The sequence below is a fragment of the Rhyacophila brunnea genome, unplaced genomic scaffold, assembly GCF_057557595.1.
Source record: "Rhyacophila brunnea isolate RB1 unplaced genomic scaffold, BYU_Rbru_1.0 scaffold_12, whole genome shotgun sequence".
Classification (NCBI taxonomy): domain Eukaryota; kingdom Metazoa; phylum Arthropoda; class Insecta; order Trichoptera; family Rhyacophilidae; genus Rhyacophila; species Rhyacophila brunnea.
Window position 1 is genome coordinate 15,146,800 of NW_028232774.1, and position 23,440 is coordinate 15,170,239.

General features: G+C 30.6%; 2 protein-coding genes across 6 annotated transcripts in view; one reads left to right on the forward strand and one right to left on the reverse strand.

Annotated features, from left to right (window-relative positions):
- The window catches only part of rg (A kinase anchor protein rugose), a 684,927-nt gene that overhangs the window by 614,412 nt on the left and 47,075 nt on the right, over positions 1 to 23,440 (forward strand). The window lies entirely within an intron of this gene.
- The window catches only part of LOC147077816 (facilitated trehalose transporter Tret1-like), a 68,556-nt gene that overhangs the window by 13,772 nt on the left and 31,344 nt on the right, over positions 1 to 23,440 (reverse strand). Inside the window, exons 1-2 of one of the 2 annotated variants that reach the window (XM_085960842.1) lie at positions 13,312 to 13,533; positions 1,217 to 1,343 (exon numbers count right to left, since the gene is read on the reverse strand). In XM_085960842.1, the coding sequence (XP_085816968.1) occupies positions 1,217 to 1,279 (63 nt within the window). In that variant the 5' untranslated portion in view covers positions 1,280 to 1,343; positions 13,312 to 13,533. Of the gene's footprint in view, positions 1 to 1,216; positions 1,344 to 13,311; positions 13,534 to 23,440 lie in introns of those variants that run through there. The other variant, XM_085960843.1, reaches the window with a different exon arrangement.

A 23,440-nucleotide genomic window follows, 5' to 3' on the forward strand; every position in this document is an offset into this window, starting at 1 on the left:
TAGTTGACACATCACCCCATATCTATTTATGCTTCTCCACGACTCTACTGAATTACTAAAATCAATTCTATACAAATTTTCTGTGTGATTACTTTTAGTCCTAATGTATTTATCGTTGAATATCCCTATACATACCAGAATTAGGATTCGCCGAAGCATAAATTTCAAATAAAACTCTTTTGCACTGCCATGTTACGTAAATAGTATTATTATACTAAGCGACAGACTGTCAACTGCGATTCCAACGAACCAGTTATTGTGGCATTTTTTTATTACTTTTTTTAATTATGGCTTTTGAATTTCACGCGTTTAATTTTCTCAAAGGTTTTTTTACTGTGCAAAATCGAAATCTTCTAATATCTATGAGTTAATTGAATTTCATCAGATTTTTAAAAAAAATGACATCTACACGGTGTTCTATCACTCAATTCGTATTCTATTTTAAGAGGTTTACTAAATTAAGGTATATGAATGTCAATGAATAACTGAGAATTTAACGAATTCAATTACATGAAAATAATAACAGCGCATGTAATATACATAGGAATCTACGTTATATAATCCAATGTTACTATTTAAATGCGTTTTACTTTTCATACAAATCAGTTCCATATTTTGTTCCACAGATGTATGATGTGGTAATGTGAAACTGCATGCTACTTATTTTTTAATTAGATGTCACCTGTACCTACTCGTTTAATCCTCAGCGGCTAAATTTATTAAGATATTTCTGCTTACTTTAATAAATTTATGTGTTGAGTACTAGTGACATTTAATCTTATATATTTATCTATACAACTACCTACTGAACTTATTTCAATGGAATTGTAGGTTGTAGGTGTATTTCCCCATGGATATGGTATATACAATGCTGTTATTATTTTCATAACAACTGTAAAGCATACATCAAAAAGATCAGATATACCGTTAATATTTTTTGAACTCATTTACAGAATATTAAAAACAATTAAGTATGTAAATTTAACAATTATTCAAATTTGAAGTCGATTTACGTAACTTGATCACCCTTGCCGTTTGTAAATCACTAATAATTATTACTTTTCAAGATGTTTGAATTAAGAACGTCCGAATAACTTCATTTATTTTTTTATTGTTTATGGCATATGAGCACCTGCCTATTAATATAAGTACCATTGACAATTAATGCATTAAAAGGTTTTCATAAATATATATGTTAACATTGTGAAATCCTTACCATACTTAGATCGCCGTACCGCCAAACTTTCCATAGTTTCTTTATAGACAGGTTCATCTTCATTGTGATTAATTCTGAATGTCGATTAGTGATTCGGAAGTCTTTTTTGAATCAACTTTTATATTGCCTGAAACAAAAGAAATATAATAACATTAAAACATTTGTTTATTGTTTGTAGGTGAATAAAAATTGAAACGGTAATTGTACTCCTTGGCGATCTTGTACTATTTTCATAGTTATTTTCGAGTGACAAATTTTTATTTTGTTTTACATATTTTTACATAAAAAAATCAAGGCTATTTACAAGCATCTCGCTTATCTCAGTAAAAGCTATGTCGTAATATTGTTCCAATTATATTACCATAATGTCTTCGGAGTTGACATAATGAAAATTGTAAGCAGTTTTTTTCCGACATTTACCGTTTATCTTCTGATTTATTACTACTTTCTGTATTTACAAATAAATTTATGGTTTTATGATGATGTTGAATGAACTTTTTTTTAAATTTATAGTTAAAAAAAATATTGGTTAATTTTTTTGTTAAGTTTTAAAAATTCGTTCAATTTGCTTCCAAAAAATATTTTTAATTTCTTTTATGTCTACTTACATCTAGTGTTAATTGATTTAGTTATTAACTTCATCACTTGTAAAATATACTATTTTCTTATCTGACGTTTTTCATTCCCATTCTAATTGAAATACGATTTTATGTTGTGTTTATTTTAACGTTGCACCGAATTATATAAGATATTTAAAATAGTATATTATTGTCTATTCATTTTTTTCAAATTAAGAACACGACCAGCGCACTGAATTTCTCGCGAACTATTTGACAGCTCAGAGCAATCAATGACTTTTACCGGACACCGATAGTAAAATGACAAAAGAAAAATTCTGTTTCGCTTTTTTTCATGTCGATGAGTAAACACCTTTACTTGCTGGAAGATGATGTGAAATAATCACCGACTTTACTAATCCAATGCCGATAGCCTTAGGTCTGTGTTTACTGTCACGGTACAACTGGCCGTTATGACTTCTCGTATGTCCAATATATAACGTTTTATAGGTGCAAAATATGAAAACAGTGCCGTTTGGATTTGATTAAATTTAGTCATAATAATACTACGTAAATGGTTTGGGTAATCCTTAAAACTTACAGATATTACATTCGATCTAACTGTAATAATTATTAACCATACGATTACTCACCGATGAATATTTTCAAACCAATTCATTTTAAATTTACTACAGAAAGTATGTTGTGCAATTTTGTTTAAATTATGTGTTCACATCGTGAATACTGGACCCCGGGCTTTGGTAGTATAATTTACTAAGAAATCCGTTGATAAAATATGTATATTACTCACGGGACATTCAGGGAATGGTTTTAGTTTTTAACATAAACTGCAGTATATATCCTTATTTCTATTTTACAACGTTTTTATTAGCTCGTATTCTTGTTTGTCCGGTGGTTGTTTGTCCAGTTCAAATCTTGCAATCGATTTTTAACTAACTTCCCGACTAGCTAGACATTTGAAACTTTTAGAATATATCAGAACACGATGCGAATGCATTCACTTGTACTATGCCATGCACTGGTAGCCATCTTTAAGCAGAATTGAATTTATTTTCAGCTAATTCTGTTTTGTATAGAAAGTTATTTCAGAAAAATCCGTAAAACGTAAAAGACTATTATTGGTTGCTAATGGGGTGCTCCTAGCAACTAAATTATTAATATATTCGTCCGTTACTATGGAAATCAAAATGACATTTCAGTATTCTATATTTGTTTGTTTGTTGCAAAATAGCAATAAAATAATTTGTTGACAACTGCGTTATGTGTCCTAAATTATTAATACAAAGAATTGTCAAGTTTACATGATTCAACAGAAAATTAAAAAACGTGGTATATAAAAAGTTATTTTTATCTTCTAATTATTTAATACTTTTGTTATATTCTATTCATCACAAAATATTCAATGATACCTATATTATTCCAATGTCTAATCTATTAATATTCTTAAAAATATTATGTACATTTTTAATGCATTTATGTTTTGGGGAGCATGTTTTCTATCAGAGATTTAGTTAAGCTAGAAAACTGTTGATACGATGTAATTACTTATAATATTAAAAGTCCTATTGACTGTATACAAACACATATCGTTAATCTTCGATAACTTTGAAAGTTATCCAAAAATAAACATATAGATGGACTTTTTTGAAGGTTTATGAATAATTGTTATTTATCTAATTATCAGGTACTTAGCTTCATGAACGCTCGTTATTATCGAGTATTTTTAATTGTTTCGATTGGACTATTACCTAAATTGTAGATATTAGTCTTATTACAATGATACATATTAAATCGGAGATTTCTGTAATCAATTCTATTTTATTTCTTGTGGTATATAAAACACTGAGGGTTTTACTGAACTATGCGTGCAATATAAATGAATAATAGTTATTAAAAAACGCATATGGATTTTTGGGTCATCGTCGCATATTCTTCCTCTTTCTTTCTTCGACGTTTCGGGTTCGTTGCAGACGAAAGAAATAAGAAAATCACGCGGTGACAACCCAAGAATATTACGGTAACAAACAAGTGTGAAAATCTCAAACATTATGTAAACAGCATATTGCCATTGTACATTGCAAAAGAAATCTCATCTTATCATTGTATGTTGACTTGAAACTAATCGAACCCTTTTGTTGAACATTGAACGGCACAGAGGACACGGAGGTTGAGGAAGTGGCTGACATCAATTTCTCGCAAAAACAAAATCTGCTAATACAAACCTCCACTCTGTGGAGGCCCATATGATCTTCTTAGCATCGGACATGGTCGAAAAAAAAACAGGGACACTAAACACAATTAACCAAGACGTGTTGTGCGCAATGAGTTACAAAATATATTTGGGACTTGTAAAAGCTTGCTTTTCTATCTGAAAGATTTATAAGCCAAGTACCTACAACTATTATTAATTATACAGAAAAAATACAACATCGTTACAATATTGAAAAATTAATGTTGAGAAAATCTCATATAGACACCACTTTTCATATCATTCTAAAAATGTAATAAGTAGTAAGTATAGGTACCAACTGACATGAAGCCATAATTTCGGTTTTTAAATAAATTTCTAAATAATTCATTTTTCCCGATGTGCGCCATTCCAATCCACCCCACTGTAATTTTAGTATATCTCTTTTATCAAAGTTTAATTATGTTGTCTTCTTCTTAACATTAGCTTTTATTTCCTATAATTTACTCTTTTTTTTAAATATATACAAGAACATATTATAATAATACATCAATTAATATAGATCTTGTTATCATAGATTTGCATAATACCCACGTGTCGGTACTCAATTATGTTTTTTATGTTATCATTAAACCAAATGATATAATAGTACATATATTTTGTTTAATAAGTAGGTGTCATAATGGTATATTATCACCAATGGGTATAATTGGATAATTTAGTAGAACGTGTACAGAAAACAAAACCTAATAATATATTAGATATACGTGAACGTAATAATTCATCATATTATATTTATTTTTTCCCATATGCAGTGGTAACTACGCGCCATGAAACTGATCACGGATTATCGTGGCAGTAATTCACACGACTCATCGGTTAATAATTTAACTTTACTATTAATTTTAAAATACACATAGTTCTGAGACAAAGACTTTTAATGCGATCTATAACGAGAATAATTACTTTGACAGACTACGCTCTACGGCGTAGAGTCATCGGGTATTGTGCTACGGTTGTGTATTAATACGAATAATATCATTATCGTCTCCACTTGTGACATCTTAATTTAATTTAGATATTCTTACATAATTGTAGGTTGTGTAATAATGTTAGATGTGAATATAGTTTGCCTTACTAATGACATCATCATCATCCACCGGGTTCGATTCACAGCTGCGTGAATGCCTACTCTACCTAATTCGCCACAGTGTTTTGTTCTTTTTTTCTGCATACTTTCTCATATTGTATTTTTCCTTCCTATGGATTGGTTTTGTGCTGTGGACTTTTCACCCTTTACCCGGCATGCACCTTTCCGTTCCACGCTGCACTACGCTTAATTTTTGCATTTACTTTCATGTCAATTTGGTTATTTGATAAATATCGTCTATGGATGAGAGCTTCATTGTTTCCAACCATCAAGTCATCCAACTCTACAAGAGGCAACAGGGGTACCAATTACATTAGAGAAATATCACAGAAACCACCTACGATTGAGTAAATCAGCGACGTCTGTTTTCATAACGAGATCGAATCAGGAACTCCTGGAGCACCACTGATGATACAATAATAAATATATAACTGAACCACCTTTTGCAAATGAAGGGAGGAAAAATGTTACGGCTCGCAACTGATAACAAAGTCGTATTAAATACAAAAACTTTATAACAGATAAATAAATATCCACGTGTATTCAGGAGACATTACATTAATCAGAATTACGCCAACTGCATATTATTTAAGAAAAGACAAAACTGACTATCTGTTTCTCGGCAAATAAAGTGATATAATTATTTTTATGTCACAATTTAAAATGACAATGCAGATGTATAATTGATGAGCTGATGATTAAAATGACTTCAAAGTAAAATCGTCAACATTCTTTAAATAATAATTGTTTGTATTGTTTTAAAATGTTCTATTAATAATATTACAAGAAGAAATACATATTGTTTATTAATGACATTTTAGATAATTGAATGTGTACATAACTGTATGTTTTATCGAAGGATTCAGATATTTATTATATTTATCTCTTTGAAGATTATGATTGCGCAATCAAAGCGTAGAACTTTGCAAATCGGATAGATATTATAATTATTATGTCGATTATTTTCATAAAAAAATAAAATACTCATATATATACATATTATTATTTATAACACTACAACAGGCCAAGAGGCCGAATGACAGTAGTGTAGTGAAAGACTCAAACAAAGTAATAGAAGAGAAACAATCACTAACAACATTTTGAAAAAATTCACATAAATATATTGTGAACCCGGAGCTCCCGGATGAAAGGCCAGCGCTTTACGCACTGCAAATAGAAATCATAATAAATTTAAGTTTCTCCTGGCCTAACTTCTTCACAGTATTTCGACGTTTAATAATCTAGGAATTGACTACTTATTCTTCTTAAACTGTTTAAACTAAAATTCTTAAACTGTTTAATTTCATTAGTATATCAGCCTTTATTTATCAAACTTGAATTTTGGTGACGATAATAATTACACGCGCACAGTAGAACGTGTCACCTACTGCACAATCACAGTGGCACCATATCTTGTTTATAGGAATGTATAAAACTGCAATTTTCTTCTTAAAATCGTCATGTTTCTTGTAAGAAGCTCCAATTTGTATCAGGAAGTCATATACCGAACGGTGCATCAGGAAATCACAGCGCGCTCTGTTAACCGCATCGTGTCATATCAGACGAGTTTGTTGTTTGCGATAATTCATATTTAATTTTTCTTTACTCCCGGAAAATGCGCTGCTCGCCTGATACTTTTACTTTTAGAGCATACATTTCAATTTCAAGTTTTTTTATGTTTTAATTTTTTGTGTAATCATCTTCGCAATTTGTCCATCGCATGCATAATGCAATATTTTTTTTTTACTTTTTTCACTCTTAGTTCCGTAAAAATAAACATTTTCTCGTAATATTAATATTTTTTCTTGACGAAAACATATAATTTACCTCAGGAAATCATAAAAGCATCATGACGTTTAATTTTTCACATTTTATTTTCAATGATTTTTTGTTTGCAATTGTATCATTACATTACATTACAATATCACCATGTTCGATTCTAATATGAGTAGGTATGTATATATGGTCTTCCAAATAGTGAAGATTGTATTCACAAAGTTTTGTTTTTACGAGAAATGAATGTTAGTCATTTGCTCAACATATTTGGTCCAAACACACATTGGAAACAACATAATTATTATGAATTTGCAATTACGACTTGAGCGTCAAATGTATTATGATGCACGTCGCGTACTATCACGTGACATCACAGTAAGCTGCCACTATGGGGGGAAAGTGTGCAATGTCGTGGTGCTTAAAATGTTATCAGACTGATGCTCCCATCCTGTAGTACATTTTGAACCTTTAAACGAACACTGTCAGTTAGCAAAATCTTCCGAAATCACTAGAACAATAATAAGGTCACCTCATTCGTACCGCACCACATCAACACCCGCATGATTATTGAACGTTTTTTATCGTTTTCTACATGCCTTCAAATTTTCGACTCATGTCAAAATCGCGTGTTTTTTTGTTTTTAGCGGTTGGCACTATATATTTTCTATAAGAATGTTGTCTATTATCAGATGTCGAGAGTCCTGAGAGACCTGAGAGTCTATGCAGGTTGGGTTCTTTACAAAATATGATCTATGGTTGTAATATCGCAAGTAATTTTAACTTACGCACACGTTGAAACTGTTAAAAATAATTGAAATTGGCATAAATGATGAATAATAATTTAAAATACTAATTCATAGAGTTGGCACTCTCCATCATTGAATTTACAGAGATCGTAATAGTTCAAAATATTCTGCAAAATGACGAAACACTAAATTTGTCGCCGTGACAGTATGCGACGTATATCATAATGTAATTGAAGCATTCGTGTTACAATATTGACCCCTCATTCTACAAGGGCTTTTTATAGTTCTATATTGTCCAATTTCTTTCTTACTGATGTGAGTCATGATAGTCAGTTTAGTTATTAGTTATTATAATTAAACAACACATTTCTATAATATCCAATTATTATTAATGATAAATAATACTGAATAAATATAAATTTACACAAAGGTATTTTCAGTTCCGCAAAAATTGTGATTATCGACTTTTGTAAATAGTAACTCGTGATATAACATATAAATTCTATCAGGAAGTCATAAACTTTTCGTGTCAGAAAAGCATCTTTATTATAGTTATGTATGAAATATGAAAATATAGATGCAATGGCAATTATATCAATTTTTCTTTCCTACCGCGGAACGTGCTGTCAGCCTGGTCGTGTCGGTTCGTGAACATCACGACATCGGCGGTATCAGGCGCGTAGAAAAGCCGATTGTCATTTTCCAAATAATTTACGATAAGATTCAATCTACAAAAAATACTGACGTGATGTTTTCATATGTGCTCAATCTAAAAGCAAAACTAAGGAATTTCTCGTTACTGATAATACGTTTGTGAGCCTTCACGGTCACCGTAAAAACTCTTCTAAAGATGTCTTTACAAGGTGCCAAGGTGGCTATATACAATATATACATATTGACTTTAATACCGAAATGAAAAAATATCAAATATACTCAAGACGGTACTTCAGTGAAACGGCAAATAATTTTCAACTACCTATAGGTGCGACGAAATTTTGGACTCTCTGGCAATCGGAGAGCGAACGTCGAGCTGTGAACACGTCAATTTGTTTCGTGATAGCGACGGGGTATTAATTCTTAAATCGTGTAAAGATGACTAAAAACGTTATCCATTTACTTGAAAAAGAAAACATGTCAATGAATATATTATTATTGTTACTAATAGAACAATAAACAGAACATTAAATGGATGCATGTTGGATTTATATGACAAATTATATTGCGTTTGGCACGCGTCATTTGCACAATCCGCGCATCGCCTAGCCACGATCTTTTTAGACCATGCCTCAACTGAGATATAGCCTTAATAAGAAATGTACGTATAATGTGACTTCATTATTAGCTGACGTCGATCCACTGCTGAATTTAGGTATCTTCTAGCTTCTTCCACTTTTTTCGGGCTCTAGTTCTTCGCCAGAACATTAATATATGAGTTCCTATATCCAACGGTTTTTAGGGCATCTTTATAATCATTTAGTACCCCTGGGTACCACTCTTTGACAGTATTTAACTATGCTGAGTGACATTCCAGCCCACTGCCATTTCATTTGTTTAGTGACCTACATAACATCGCGTATACGTCTGCATACTCATCCAATAGCTACTTTTGATGTCTTTCCGTGTTATGCCCAACATGCACATTTCCATGTCCAGATCAACCTGAATAATTTTATTACAAAATTCTGCTTGAGAGCCTTCTAGATTATTCGGCAAATCCACTTATGTACTATTATATTTAATCGTATTGTCAATCAATAAATTTTATGCAACAGCTGTCATTCATTATAACAATCATACGTCCGGAAGTTGACTAAAATAATCTACTTCTTCCGGGCTTATAAAACTGGGGGTCCGCAACAAATAACCTGTTATAAAGTGTGTAATATTATAGCAAACGAATTAGAGAAATATTTCGTCTTATTTTAACTACCATTCGTGTATAATGAACCCTGAGGCGTAGTGTGTAAATTTACTCTCATTATTTACATATTACTTTCAATGTATGTAACGTGTTTGAATTTCGACTACAAGTGCACTAACCTAAAAAAAACATTAGACAAGTTCATGATCGGCCATTTTTTTTTCAGTCATAAGTATCACATAAATTAATAAAGTAAACTGCTTTTATAAATATTTTTTTAATGAGCAGATACAATATTACTTTATGTAAGTTATTTCATAGGTACGTTTAGTTGCTTATGCTGCAATGCCACATTTAATTTATTTGTCTATAATATAAGCATTGTAGGTCATTCTGACATTCGGATAATACCAAGTAATCGTTACTATTATGAGTAATTCCTTGTATTGAAGTTACCTATTTGTATACAAACAATGTTTTTGTATCAGCAGCTGAATTGACATCAATATCAGAACATTATAATAATTGTTTACATACAAATCTTCGTAAAGAGTTTTTATACAACAGTTTTTTATCATCATTTTCTACAAACAATTTACCATAATATTGCATTTCAACTATGAGCAATAACTAGCACTACCATCGAAGTTACAGTCACGGTATGACTATAATAATGAGCTTTGCTACTAACAGTTTAATTTTTTTTGTAATATTCTGGAGGACATCATTATATGGAAGTGAGAGTGCAAACCTCATCATTATATTGTTATATATAAAAGTTGACGAATCAGATGGAGATGCTTTTAAATAAATGGACAGCATATTTCTAAAACACAAAATGTATTTTATTTATAGAATATCAATTATCATAATTTGTATTACTTATATAAATTTCAAATTGTGCTCCTGAAACGTACTTCTCATTTTTTTTTAATTATGCTCTTTGTCAGTTAGCATGATAGATATTATGCAATGCTTTCCGTAAGTCTATCTATAATGGTAGGACTTACTTACGCACATCAGATTGCAGTTATGTTAATCGCACAACACACTGCATCTATAATTAATATTATAATTTTAATTTTTAATTAATTCATGGAATAAATAATAACGCAGTATTTGTATCACTCAAATTTAACAAATATTGCATCATCTATTTTGATTTTTTCTGTAATAAATATGAAATAAAATATCTTAATCTATACGAGTTTTTAATTTTCTGCATACTTCGCCGCTACATAGCATGCCTTCAATTGTAATTGAATACGGAATCTTTAGGGCGTACTCTAGCGGTAGTTTTTAGCGTTACAATAGATTTCCCCATTCGTAAAAGTGTTGAATTATGTAATTTAGACTTGAACACGAAGTCCTGAGGCACTAAGGGGGTTGGAGGATAACCTTGCGAAAATATAACTTATTCGATCAACTGTCATTGAGTGGATCAAATACACCAATAACTACGTTACCTAGATTTTGTTTATATTCTGATTGATTTTTTTATAGTTTTTAATACATTGAAATTGGACATAGTTATGCAGAAAGTAGCCAGTCCACAAAAAAAAATGATATATGATATAGATCAGATGCGAGAAGGTTTTCACTACGTTCTGCTGAAAATAGCCAAGCCGCAAAAAAAATATTCTTGAAATAAAATACTATTTACAATTTTACATACATTTTTAATATCATGTTGTTGCTAAAGTGCCATTATCTCAGGTCGACATTATTGTGGACTGGTTACATTCTGCATAACTACGTTCAATTGTGATTGTCATCACGGAAAAATTTTAATAATAATAAAGGTGATTAATTAAATACGTCACCCTAATTTTTATTGCATTTGATCATTTTACGTTTTAATGTAACAATCTGTCAAAAATCGGTTAAATTTACAATTTTCTTATGGTGTCAAAAAATTTGTTAATGTTTGACAATAACTGGTCTACTTCACTGTTGTGTTAATGCGTAGATATCAAATTACCTTACTTATGTAATACTATATTGATATGATATAGATTAGAATATTACCTGAGATATTGTTGTAATCGTATAGTAGTGGTATATTATTAAGTTAATTATAAATCACGTTGATTTATGTTAACAGAGTAATTTTAGCATTTTATTAACGACGCAGTGAGTAAATGAACATATTGGTTAATAATGTTATATACAGTTATTGTTATACGAAAGTTCCATCATTTCATGACTAATAAAACAAAAGAAAGCTATAATTATTATTGTTACTATATGGAGCATATGGACCTCCGTAGATTGGATGTTATAATAACAAACTTTCTGCGAATAATACTAGTTAGCCAGCCATTAAGCCATACGCTTACCCCATAGCCGTTTTGCCTTCACACACTCTAATAGACAACATGACATTTTTGCCAGACGTGATATCGAATTCGTGTGCATGACATTCTACGTTTTACGGGCTAAACCACCATGTGGCTAAGTGTAACAACGTGATTAGAAATTTTACAGGTGATCCTTGCTCGGATTGAAAACGTTTACAGTTAATAGTAGAGATTATTCTTCAAGTCACATTCTTCAAGCTAACATTAACATTAAAGTTATATTTTTAAATTTAAATTTATTTATTTTGACATAAATGTAGCAAACTTTACAAATTATAAATTCAAAGCATTCACAACATAACATGGGGAAGAACAAAAAAAAATATTGAAGTATGTAGTAGATATTAATAATATAAAAAAAAAACTAATCAAAAACTTCATAAATAAGTGCATGGAACACATGAGCCTAGTCGACCCTATTAAAAAAATATATAAAATAACGTTCACCCTAACTCATGCACACGCAAGTGGAGTATAAAACTATCTGAAATGATTTATTTGAAAAAAATTATTGCCCTCCCAATTGGCATTACCAATATCAGGTTATTTCACAGGTATTATACAATAGTCGTGCATTTTTAACGTTTTTACTGGTGATTTTGAGTTTTCATAATTATCAAGAAACCTGCCCGTCATAGTTGGGTACTCCCTGTTTTACAAATCGTTTGTCACCTGTTGTGTCCATTTCAAAAAACATTTCAACTAATTTTAATAGTTAGAATGCGACAAATTTACAATGAATTGTGGTGAATCGGAGTACTAAAATGGTCGTAATACTCATAATCTCAAGAACGCGAACGCCACCGCTGTTTATTCTAAACATATCGCACTTTACACGTGGTTGAACAATTCTTGACTATTGTCGCGAATACCGATATTGACTAATTTATACGATACAATTAAATCCATATCTACATATATTGACAATCTATTATGATGTATGCCATTAATTTCTTCCAGCTATGAATACTTTTTATCCTGCCAATCAAATTTTCAGTCGCACTAAGATGCTGAGTGTGTTATTAATTTATTACATAAACATATTAATTTAATGATACATCAAATACCAGTTAAGACGTTTTTTAATTCCATATTTTTTTTACAAATTATGTAAATTTACATTTATGATTTGCATTGTCATAATAATAACAATATACATAATGTTTAGAATATTGCTAGATAGTATCATACAATTAAACGGTTTTCTTTTTGAATTCATTCGAATATTTGAATCGTGCATCCAGATAATCTATAAATGTAATGCATAGTTATAAAAACAAAAAATAATAAGATTCGACAATCCACAATACTAAAAAGTTACATTGAGAGCTCGAATACTATTAACATAACATATCAAACTGAAATAGTATTATTTGGCATAGGTACCTAATTGAACAAATGACAGTAATTTTATTAATGTACTAGTTTAAACTTACCTTAAATTTTGCATATTCCAGATTCTTTACTTTATCACAATTCACCAATAATATCACACTCACAGTTTAAATAAAAATGCACCGCATATTTGCATAGTTCTTTCACACCGTGAGATTATTGTATACTAGCGTTAATCAACACAGCACTGGGAACGAAATTTTCTCACTTTACTATGATTCTTTACAAGTTTATTTTGAGTTACCTATGTTACTGTAAACTTTCTTTTACAATCAAATAATATTATGAGTTTTACTTTACAAAACTGCGTTATGTTTATTTTGAAACAGTTACAAGATTAAAATTTTCTTTGTATAAAAATGTGTTCGAAATTTAAAAAATTTCTACAGCGCTACCAAGATCGCCAACTTGACAGCTGACTTTATCGCGCGTTTTGTTTTAATGATAACGTACCTAAAGCGTTTTATGCTCTCTTGATACTTTGCAATGATTTTTGTTTGTTTTTTTTCGTGTTTTTCGCAATAACTGTTTATTTTTGTTAATATTTTCTTGCGCCGTGTCTTGTGGTGTCTAGCGGCCAACTCGCCTTGTAAGCTAGTTACCGATCCGAATGCCTTTCATATTGACAGTCGAGCGACTATCAGCCAGGCTATTTATCTCATTGTGCGGACTGTATTCATTTTTTTCTCACTATCTGACGCGGAAGGATACTGCGGGACACGTTTTCTCACAATACAAAATTTACCATATCCGATGTTGTTTTGTCGCACAATAAATAATCGATTCCACGAATTCTCGCTCGATTATTTTACTCTCATTTATTTGTTGTCTTTATTGAGTTGTTGACCCTTACAATGGCAACATATTTTGTTATTATTATTTTTAAATTCTCATTCTCGTAATTGATAATGTATAAAAACAAAACTATATTGATATTGTTTGTTTTTTTAAGCGCTGGTATCTGACATATCACAATGAATTGAAAAATACTGTCTATTTTGTTTTTATCAAAACGTTTTTATAATGACTGATTTACAATGTCGTATTGTTGTTTATCTCTTCTTAATTTCAACTGTGCAAATCATGATTGCTATTATAATATATCCGTCATAATAATTTGATACTTAATCAAAAGTTCCAGAAACTTGTTATTAGATATTTTGGTACTGTTCGTTTATCAGGAATACAGCGGCAAACACATTTTGAAATCAGCCGATAAACTAGATTATTTGTTAGGTTAACCTAACTAAACATAACCTTACCTAACCTAAACTAACCCAAACTAACAAATAATCCAGTATACCTATCGAGTATTTTCAAAATGTGTTTTCCGCTGTATTCCTGATAACCGAACAGTACCGATATTTTTATTAAATTGTTGACACTAAAACTAGTCATTTAACCAAATCTGCATTGTTTTTAGACCCAGTATCAATATAATTTAACATAATAACGGTAATTAACAGGTTAAAGTTTAAAAAAAAAACAGTATTCAGAAAAAATAATATTATAAAAAAATATTTTTGATAAAAACAACATGATGTTCCTTTAATTTCATTGTTGTATGTTCCGCAAACATCAGAATTAACAAAACATTTTTTTAAATTGAACCAATTGATAATATCTGTTTGGACGAAACCGGTCTTGAATGTATTGTAATAATTTTGTTATTGTGGAACAAGTACTAATAAATCTCTGACGAACATGTCGTTCCACTAAGAATTGATAGGAAAAATAATTAATAATGCAAACAGGATTTATCTCAATACATTCTCTTCTTAATAACCCTACTACAGTGGATTTACGAATTAAGTATATAAATATTCTATCTTCATATTATATTGCATGTATTCAATATTCAAATATAACAGAGGTACTCTTCCACTGGTTAGAAATATTATTTAGAAGGTGTCACCACTTGTTATATGAAGTACAAAGACCTCGGAAGAAATGATGTGATATCGGTGATTATTTTGACCTATCATAATGCCTCATGACTTCCGCTCCAGACGGAAGGTATGGACCACACAATTTAGAACTGTTTGACGAAAACGTTTAGTCATTCGCTCAGCACATATTATTTAACAGACTAATGTGTACATCACTGTATTTGCGTGATTTGATTACGTACCTACCCGGAATAATGAATTCATCTATATACATAATAAAGATTGATTCCACATGGATAATTTATTTTAATACTACCTATATTGAATTTAGAGTACGATAGGAAAATAACTTATCGCTATTAGTTACGTTAAAGATTTTAACAAAAATGATATACTTATTACACCCTCAGATTATAGGCTTTCTTGCTAGTCTGATTTTACTTGTTGTTAACCAACTGATTTGATACTCTCCTTAAATCAAACGTACATTGAACAGTATATAAAAAAGAGACTGAAAATTTGAACTTACCGTGGGATTCGAACTCCTGAACGTCGTGCCTCTGAATGCGAGCGTTTATAAATAGCCTTCCCATTAAATCCTACAATTTGTTATTCAATGTATTATGTCATTGCGCTGAAACGACAAATAAAGGACACACTTATTATATTTGTTTAATTTTCTGTGTCCCATTTACAGCAAATAACAGTGCATTTAAATGACGTTAAATAAACATATTTTGACGTTGCATCTTAAAAGTTAAATATATAATAGTCGATTTAAATTAAACTGTTTTGGTTTCAGTCTGCTTATTCCAATAATTATTATTAGGCAATTTCAAATATGTTTTTCTGCAATTTTTTTAATTTAAAATAATAAATCACTCGGTTTAGACGCATCATCATGTTGGGCCATGTCTTTATAGCATGTGTTTATTTAAATAGGATTTGTTTTCAATTGGCCGCGCAACCTGTATTCCGGGGGGAGATATGGGGAGTGAAGAAAGAACACTACAGCCACCTGTGTCTAAATACACAAACTCATATGAATATTATTATAAAATTATAGTATACTATTAATACCTAATCTCTGTGTTACGTTATCATTTTATTATTTTAAAGTGTAAATATTATGTACCTATTTTCAATTGCATCGGAAATACGTGAAATGCCAAAGCCGTGGCTTAAATCAATGCACGATTTTCATTTAATTTTAATGTTAAATGTCCATAGAGGATCCAGTAAACAGTATGCAATTGTAATATAATATTGTTCTCATTTCAAATTTAAAAACACTAATGACATCGCAAAAAGAGAACTAAATGGGCATGGTAAAAATGTAAAAGTAAAATAAAAACAAATGATCCATATAGTCATTTTTGTCAAGATATTATAAATATTATATAATATTGTCTTCCATTAACGCCCACCATCTTCGAATTATTGCAATGCAGTGGGTACAAACTTATCTGTAGAATGGCTAAAAATGAACTACAAACTACCATACGACGCTATTTTGAAAATGTCATTCGAATGTCAGATTTTTTCCAGTTACGAGTCTTGATTGGGTAGTTTTCGACAGTGGCTCCCCCATCCTATTCTTCAGATAAGTTTGTAGGTCTGTATATTCGTTTACTTGTTATTTACTAATAATTTTCATGCAGTTTTGTTTGTGTGATAATATCTGTACTTGGTGCGTATTCCTTTTTCAAATAATTATAATTTTATGCTCGCATCAAAGATGTTGGAATTCAAGGTTTCATCTAATCTTAACTGCCACTTGCTATGAAAATAATAATAAACGTGAATTTTACGTTTCAATTATTCTATCAAAAATTACAGGACCGAATTCCGTCTTCAAAACTATTTTCCAGCAAACTAATTCATCGACACTTTTTAAAATTACATTTTGTAAAACAATAAAAAAAACATTCGCGTAACATAGCCTTTACCTCAGAGCCAGAAAGTTTATTCCAATATTGATGAAAATGACTTAAGTAGGTAGTAGGTACAAATAATTCTTTGCACCTAAATTATCATTATGTCAGACTCAGTTTACACTTTTAGTCTATTCATAATAATATATATTCAGGCTAAAATTCTAAAACCAGATTTTAAAACATCCGTAATTACATTAACATCAAGGCCTGAACAAAAACGATGCATAAGTGCGAGTGAGAAAGTATTCGGCACCCTTATAATCTCTGCAACACGCGCTAGAGTAAGATAAAAGGTTTACAGATGTGTAAAAGATTTTGTTGTCGGCGTAGCCGCCAAATCTTAGTTTATTGCTTAACTAAGCGTCGATAACCTGCGAGCGCGTATTGCTAAAGTTGATATTTTTGGTGTTAAACATAAAGTCAGCGGTAAATATTTTTAGTTAATTAAGTAGAAAAGATGGTTCTGTATGTTGTATTAAAATGTGGTAGCCGTACTGATAAGCAAGAAGATGGTATTACGTTCCATAGGTAAGTTGATACATGTTCGTGATAATTTATTTGTATATTATTATATAATTTAATATCAAGTGACCGCTTAAAAATACTATATAACGTAAAAAAATAGAAAATTATATTTTAATTCTGAGCGTCTAGTGCGAGCACTTTGGGCGAGCACTAGCGAAATGGTCTATGGTTTCAGACATTTTTATACGAATGCGTTCGCTCGCCCACAGCCAATGGCACTCCGCACAGCTTCATTTAGCAATGCAATGGGTGGCGTCTAGATGTATCTATGGTCTAATGCTTCAAATACACTCTATGACGATCGGTCATATATATGTCGAAAAACCCGTTTCTTATGTTGGCGTCCTGTGTTACAGGGTGTCACAGAGTGTGAATACAATGTCATAGCTGTCATACAATATGTATGTATAAATGTCGGAATGGCATAGATTTGATCATATACACTAAATCGCTCTTAGCATATATGTGCCCGATCGTCATATAGTCTATTTGAACCTTTAGATTAACATTATATTTTTTTTTGAGATACAATAATATGGCTCTCAGATACATATTATTATTTGGAGAAATAAAAGCGGTAATCGTATGTTTTATATGCTCACTTTATCATTGTACTTAGTAATTTTTAATTATTGATATTCTCAGTTATTTTGTTTTCTGATTCGTAAACAAATTAAATCTCTGAGACAATTTTTTGTCCGTCCATATTTTTCCTTAAATGATTACGTAATTACGCAGTCGACGCAGGTCTGCAAAGATATGTACCATTCCTTTCCATACCAAATTCTATAATTCTATATAAGTAATATTATAATGTTTATCATTTTCCTTTTATCGCAGGTTTTATAGTATAATATCATTACTCAATCGAAAAAGACCTCTTCAATTGTCGCCCCAGCTTGAAAGTGACGTTAAAAGATATATGTATGTATTAGATTTAATACACGAAAAATTATTATTTGAAACATAAATGGGTGTTTCAAAATAATTATAGATCAAGTCCATCAAAATGGATCCTGAGAGGTTTGGACCGAAAGTTAAAATTCAGGAATGTTTTCACTGTATATCCTTACCATATAGTAAATAAATACATTATAATAAATAGTCGAAACATAAATTAAATTCAGGCTTTATTAATATTAGCAAATTAATAAATACTCTTTTAATAAATAACTCTTTATATTGCTGAAGGAACTGTCAAAATGGACATGGTTCATATTCAATTTCTTGTCTTATCAATACTAGTATTGCCATTTATGCGGAAAATTGCAAAGCTACGATTGTGATATTAACACACAATATAGAAATCTGTTTTATCTAGATGCTGAAATCGAATTCTATGAAAAATGGACTTGATCCATAATTATTATGAACGACCCAAATATTGCCAATGTTTTTACATTTCAGTATGTATTTGTTTCGACGACGCGTATTATGGATCATTTCGCGACTAGCAGACGATCTGAATGATTCGATATCAATTTCACAACGTTTACAATATCTTGTTCTCAAAATTTTGTTGAAATCTAATTGTTACTGTATTAGGTAGATAAAATAGTTTATTATCTGTGAATATTCGATGCAACCAATCATTCCCACATAACCAATTAAATTGTGTCTAAGAAATTGTTGGTTATTTAAAGTGTGAAATATTTGATTATTAAAGATGGCGGTGTAATCTTAACATCGGTAGGTATCTAGAAATATTAAAATACTTCCACCAATTGAATGTCAAGGGTGATACCAATAAAATGTGCAATCTATGAACAGAGAACGTTACTAACGCATATATTGTGTACGCCAGAGATATTGATGAACGCCTTTTTGAACGATGAGATTAGGCATAATTATAGGAAAGTGAAACTAAAAAGACGTGTACACATTTAACGATTAAGAGGCCATCCATAGACTGAAACCGTATGCGGTTTAGAACCGTGTGCCATACTAAACTTATGATTTCTGTTCATGAAAATATATTTTTACTAAGTTTGTGAGTGTATACGGTATTAACGGATATGATCAGATGCTTTATAAAAATACACTTTGTGAAAATATATTTTCACGAACAGAAATCATATGTTTATTATGACACACGGTTCTAAACCGCATACGGTTTCAGTCTATGGATGGCTTCTAAATTAGTTGCAATTCAAAGTAGTTGCAAGAAAAAACCACTCTACGATTTATTATCATTATGTCAAAAACTGCAAGCATTTTGATTAACTCTATTAGCAAATTTTATAAATCAGGAAATCGGCATATTTTTCTTTCTTAAATGAATAATGTTGACCATTATTATATTGATAATACTTATCGAAATTGCAAAACCGTACATAAAATAAAAATTCAATGAGTTTATCACTAGATATAGTTACCAGGGCTACGTTAATATCAAGCACTATATTGTGTTAGTGTTACAAAATGTAAAGAAAACTTTTTTTTATACGAAGAATGATCATTATTCAGATTTTCCACTGTAAAAAATTTAAATACCCTTATGTCATACGTAAATTATAACAAAACTTAAAACAGACTGCCATCTTTCAATTCTCCAAGATATTCCCTTTACACATTGGCGTGTTTTGAAGCCATAAACGCCGACATACGCGTGCGAGCCTTAAAGTAGCGTTACATCTAAATGTATGTAAATAAGAAGCCAGCATAACGACTGATTAATCTGCAAACCAGCTAACAACACTTTTGACCTAAATTGAGATTTTGATGGCATTTTGTTTTAAAGCATGTTTTCTATGCTCACTCAAAATTTCAAACTTCTAAACCTATAAATAAATGCGTTATCGTTCTTCTGACAAAACACCCAACTGCAGGTGCGAAATATCCAATATCGGAAATTGAACAACTCCGCTCTTTATATAAATTTTCTTTATATATAGAAGGGAAGCTAATTCATAGTGCAGCTTATTTATAAAAAAAAATAACTCTCCTTGGAATTGGTAAACTCTTTCTAGTAAAGTCACACATTTATAGTCAGTATAGTAAGTACCTACTTTATATTTTTCTCGGTGTACCCTTTTACTTTTGTTTTTATTTTAAGCAACAAATTAAGTATACTATCGTCGTTTTCGAAAATGTCATTTAAAAATCCGTGAACCATTTCCGTCTATCAAATTTCTATACATCTCAGTAACGTTTCCTAGTATCGTATATAAAACTTGTTAATCACACTTAAACACTATTTATATAAGTATTACTTCTTATTAACGTTATACTGACCTGTTTTTCCACTATACAATGAATAATATTTCACCCGTAGTATGTACCTACATACTTACAATATTCTAAGAAATTGATTGTTAAAGCGTGGCATTGATTTTCAAGTAGTAACTGATTTAACTGTTATGTATATTTATTTACCCACTTTTTGAACAAATATGTGCATACTACCTACATAATATTATACTTTTACTTGACAGATTTATTCTCTTACATTATTACAGAATGATACAAATATGTAGTTATATGTTAAAACATAATATTTAAAACATAGAAAAAACAGTGCTTTTATTTTATTTATTTTTAATTACAAATATATTATATTTTATTTTTAACACTACAATAGGCTATAAGGTCCAATACTAGTAGTATAGTGAATCAGTAATGCATCAGTAGAAGTAGATCCTTTTTCGGACATATTCTTCGAGAACGTGCTGGAAATACTATGCTCATATATTTATATTAAAGAAATATATTTTTCTTTATATATTCACTGTGAATTTATGTGCTATAAAGCCAATACTAGAAATCGTTATTTACCCTGTTTATACTAATTTGATAGAAATACTTGTAATTGTTTTAGTAGTTTAAGATACTTGGATATAATACAAAACGAATTAATCCAGACACTAAAAATAATGGAACGGCTCTTGGATGTGCACCAGTGGTCTTTTCTATACACAAGGCGACTATCGTGGTAAATATTATCACTTTATCATATTTATGTATCGAGGTATTATAATTTTTACAATAAGTCAGCCGTCTAAACTGACAAAACTGTTTATCTCGCTCTAAAAGCTAACACAGCCAATATAGGCTGTTAAAACATTAGTTCTTTTTGACAGTTTATACGGTTAACTTATAATAACGATTAACCGCCTCAATCAGTAAATATGATAAACTACCATCGATAGCCGCCTTGTGTAGAGCAGATACTGATTCATCAGCCTATGTCGACTAATAGTCTGGAGAAGTTAGTAATTTTGTATTGCATTCTTGCTTGAGTGTCCAAATTAAAGGGGCTTATTAAGCTCGACCTTCACTCTACCCTGAGGCAGGCTGATAGAGAAGCTTATTGCTGAAAAATAGCGATTGCTATTCGTGACCATGTGGGAACTACCGAGAAAAAATTTATAGATTTTTTTATAAATTTAGTATTTTTGCCGTATTTGAAACATAATAAACAACAATACCTAGTATTATACTAAAACATAGAATATGACGCAATCGCCAATCAATTCTAATGTAAAAGTTTATACGTAGGGATATAGTCAGTAGGTATTGTATAATATAATTATATCGAACTGTGTCTGTGTTAGGTTTTACAAATTTTCAAGTTCGTTATGATTATGATAGATATCTGTTTCAAGTTCACACTTCACTTCAATATCGAGGTTACTGTTTTACGAATTAGTCATTTGTGAAGTAATCTGTATTTTTCTTTAACGCGACCTACCGACTGTATGCCAAGTTTACATCGAATACTTTTTAAAACTTCGATACCCACTGTGCATAGTAAATTAATATCACTCATATCATTGGCAATGAGTACTTGGAATCTCGGCTGGTTTTCCCGCGCACCTCCACAATTTTAACTCGTAAAAATATTGACCTACATCTTGATGGATTCTATAAAATTTTGAGGAATATTTCATTATTTACTGTATTGCGAGAAACACGCATTTTTTTAATTGATACTTTTATGAGTTTGATTGATAGCTTTTTCGATTTATTACACCATCATCAGAGTCGCAATTATTACATGTTTTCGTGTATTTTTAGACTTTTGAACGGTTTGTAACTCAAAGCAACTGCTCATATTTTGCAAAACTCACACCATTCAATCTGTGTTTGCAGGCGAAAAGTTCTTAAGGCTATACCTCAGTTGAGGCATGGTCTAAAAAGATCGTGGCTAGGCGATGCGCGGATTGTGCAAATGACGCGTGCCGAACGTGCGTCCATTTAACGTTCTGTTTTTATCAGTAACAATAATAATATATTCATTTACATGTTTTTTTTTTTAAGTAAATGGGTAACGTTTTTTAGTCATCTTTACACGATTTAAGAACTAATACCCCCGTAGCCATCACGAAACAAATTGACGTGTTCACAGCTCGACTTTCGCTATCCGATTGCCAGCGAGTCCAAAATTTCGTCGCACCTATAGTTGAAAATTATTTGCCGTTTCACTGAAGTATGCTCTTAAGTCGCGTTTCTACAAAATTAAGATATTGATGCCAATGTGTGTAAAGAAGTGTGCTCTTTTTTGTGTACATAGATTTTGTCACATGTAAGCAAAATAAATAGATACTTATAGAATTTATACGAATAGATTAAAATGATAAAATTACTTATTCAAATCATTGAATATAACACAATATTAAAAAAATCATTATTCATAAATAATGTTAAATAATTAAAAAAAAAGATACACCAATTAACTTCTAAGAAAGAGTATTTTGAAAACTGTGATTTATTTAAAAATCGATTATCAACTGCAACCAAACTGATTTAAGCACTTTTACTCCGAAACCACAAAAATATTATGTAATACCAATTCTTCAAAAACATACTATTTGTATACC